Here is a 2,639-nt window from a genome sequence, read left to right on the forward strand (position 1 = left end):
GCCAGGAGTTAAAGTGAGGTGCTCACCAGTATGTCCTCAGGGGCTCCCCAACCCAGGTCAGATATCACCACACCCCACCATTAACTACATAATCTTGGCCTGTGCCTTCTGTACCCTGAGCATTCATGTCACTTCTGACTTCAGGTTGTTACTGGACAGGCTAATCAGGAGTGATCTCTGTGAGGCCTGTGAGCACACCTAAAGCGGAGACCCATAAGTCACTTTTGTCAGAACTGCCTAGGGTGCTTTTCTCTGCTGAGGCCCCTCACACTCTCCCTCTCCCCCAGCCACATGGGTCCTCATTGTCCACCTTCTATCCACACTCGGACACTTTCCCAGCATGAGTCATTATGCCTGGTCATCATATGAGTGAGCCCTGCAAGCCTGAGGAAGACCATCAGGACTGAAGGGAGAATCAGAACATGGTGGAGGTGCAGCTGTTCTGGGCTATGCAGGAGGAGAAGGGGTAGGGGAGGGGGAGGGAGGAGGAGGAGTCGGCCCTCTCTCTCTGCTCCTCTCTATCTTCCTCCCACTCAGTCCTGCTTTTAGACAGCCTAGAGGAGGTGTCTGCTGCTGAGACATCAATCCTCCCCAGAGTCCTCAGGGTGCCTTCCCCTCCGCCATGCCATGGCAGCCTTTTCAGGGAGCCAATCTGAAGATGGGAGGTCCAGCAGCCAAGATGAGGAGGGTCCAAACACTGAGGGGGAGCCCTGAAGATGATGCCGATTCCTTGCTCCACAAAGCACTGCATTTGAAGACGATGGAAATGGTGGAGTTCCTGCTTCTGAAGTATCGTGAAAAGGAGCCAGTCACAAAGGCAGAAATGCTGAGTAGTGTCATCAAAGAGCTCCAGGATCACTTCCCTGAGATCTTCAGCAATGCCGCTGAGTTCATGCAGGTGGTCTTTGGCATTGATGTGAAGGAAGTGGACCACAGTACCCACATCTATCTCCTGGTCACTACCTTGGGGCTCACCTATGATGGGATGGTTAGCGATGGGCACAGATATCCCAACACTGGTCTCCTGGTCACAGTTCTGAGAGTGATTGCTGTGCACGATGATTGTGCCCCTGAGGAGAAAGTCTGGGATGCACTGAATATTTTAGGGGTGCATGATGGGAAGGAGCATTGGCTCTATGGGGAGCCCAGGGAGCTCCTCACCAAAGTTTGGGTGCAGAAACAGTACCTGGTGTACCACCAGGTGCCCAATAGTTATCCTGCACGCTATGAGTTCCTGTGGGGTCTCAGGGCCCACGCTGAGACCACCATATCGAAAGCCCTCGAGTTTATGTTCAGTGGTAATGACAGGGATCCCCGTTCCCTCCCATCCCTGCCTGAAGGGCCTGAGTGCAATGAGGACCACTATGCCTGAGCCAGAGTTGCATCCAGGCAAATTTCAGGCCCATATGCATCAGTTTTTTTTTTTTTCATCCTTTTTTCTGGGCATCAAATGAGGCCCATTTTCCACTCTGTGTTTGAGGAAAGAGCAGACAATATTCTACATAGTGAGGCCCAGGGCGAGTTGGGGGAACAAGGGCTGTAGCATCTTTGAGTTCCTATAATGATTGAGAAATTTATCCTTGATTGCTTTGGGAATTGTTTAAGGGAACTTTCCAATGTTTCTTTTCATAGAATGTTTCATAGGCTTTAGCATTTAAGTTTGTGAATGACATCGGGCACATATGTATTTGTACTTGTCTAATTCAAGCGTAAGAGATTTGTTACTGTGTTACACAAACTGGGATATTTCCCATCCTAGTTTTAGATCCCAAACTACATAACATGTCTTTAGAGCAGTATTTTCTTGGAAACGTGAAAGAAAACAGCAGTACAATTGATGGAGTCAAGAAATAGAAAAATAAAAGCAAAAGGTTGTTAATTCTTGCTTCTTATCCCTTCTCCTCTGTCTTTCTCGGAAGTAAACTATATAAGGATCCTTGTATTTGCTTGCTTCAGTCAAGGAAGTGGATGGATTTCATCTGAATAAAGACAACCTCTCCTCCATGGTTCATTTAATCCCCAGACAGTCACAGAGCCTATGTCTTCTGGAAGGCCCTGTGTTAGTAGTGGGGACACCAACATAAGCAGGGCACACCCACCCACAGGATGATAGTGTAGTAGCCCAAGTCACATAAGGAAGGTGGTGAGGTGTCCCCTAAATCCTACAGAACAAGTAACAGAACCCCTTCTGTTAGCCTCCAGGAGACAGCAGTCAAATGTGCATGGCCTAAGCCAGGGTATTTGGAGCTTTAGGAATCTGTGATTCCTTCTGGGGAGGTTGATTGTAAGGAAACTGGGGGTGGCAGTGGCACATTGTGTGTCTTGGATGTGAGAGAAAAGTCTGAAATGGAAAATTGTCCTAACAAGTTCCTATTGAATCATGAATAAACCAGAGGGAAATCTCCACCTGGTTAGGAAGGGTGGTTCCTGCACACAGTCTCAGTGTCATTGGACAGTAAGAGCACTAGGTGTGTTATACACATCATCTGCACAGATTTCTACAGAATTACAGATACGGGACCATGAGTAACATGATGGCTTGGGAGAGCCACAATCCACAGCATAATTAGGTTTGAATGATAATAATCTTGAGTGTGATCTGGCCAATCATTATCAAGGGATAGATTTTGGGTGGGGGT

The 2,639-nt window shown here is 47.9% G+C and overlaps 1 protein-coding gene across 1 annotated transcript; it reads left to right on the forward strand.

The window, feature by feature from the left end:
- The first annotated feature begins 622 nt into the window (after positions 1-622).
- On the forward strand, positions 623-1,422 carry LOC132223398 (melanoma-associated antigen 9-like). Its single transcript, XM_059678621.1, has one exon. It carries the CDS (start codon positions 623-625, stop codon positions 1,370-1,372), a length of 750 nt encoding a protein of 249 aa, XP_059534604.1. The 3' UTR covers positions 1,373-1,422.
- Positions 1,423-2,639: the final 1,217 nt, after the last annotated feature.

This window comes from Myotis daubentonii, chromosome X, assembly GCF_963259705.1.
Source record: "Myotis daubentonii chromosome X, mMyoDau2.1, whole genome shotgun sequence".
Lineage (NCBI taxonomy): Eukaryota > Metazoa > Chordata > Mammalia > Chiroptera > Vespertilionidae > Myotis > Myotis daubentonii.

What these genes read in the sequence shown, in the direction of transcription:
- LOC132223398 (XM_059678621.1), top strand. Translation starts at nt 623, where the DNA reads ATGCCATGGCAGCCTTTTCAGGGAGCCAATCTGAAGATGGGAGGTCCA.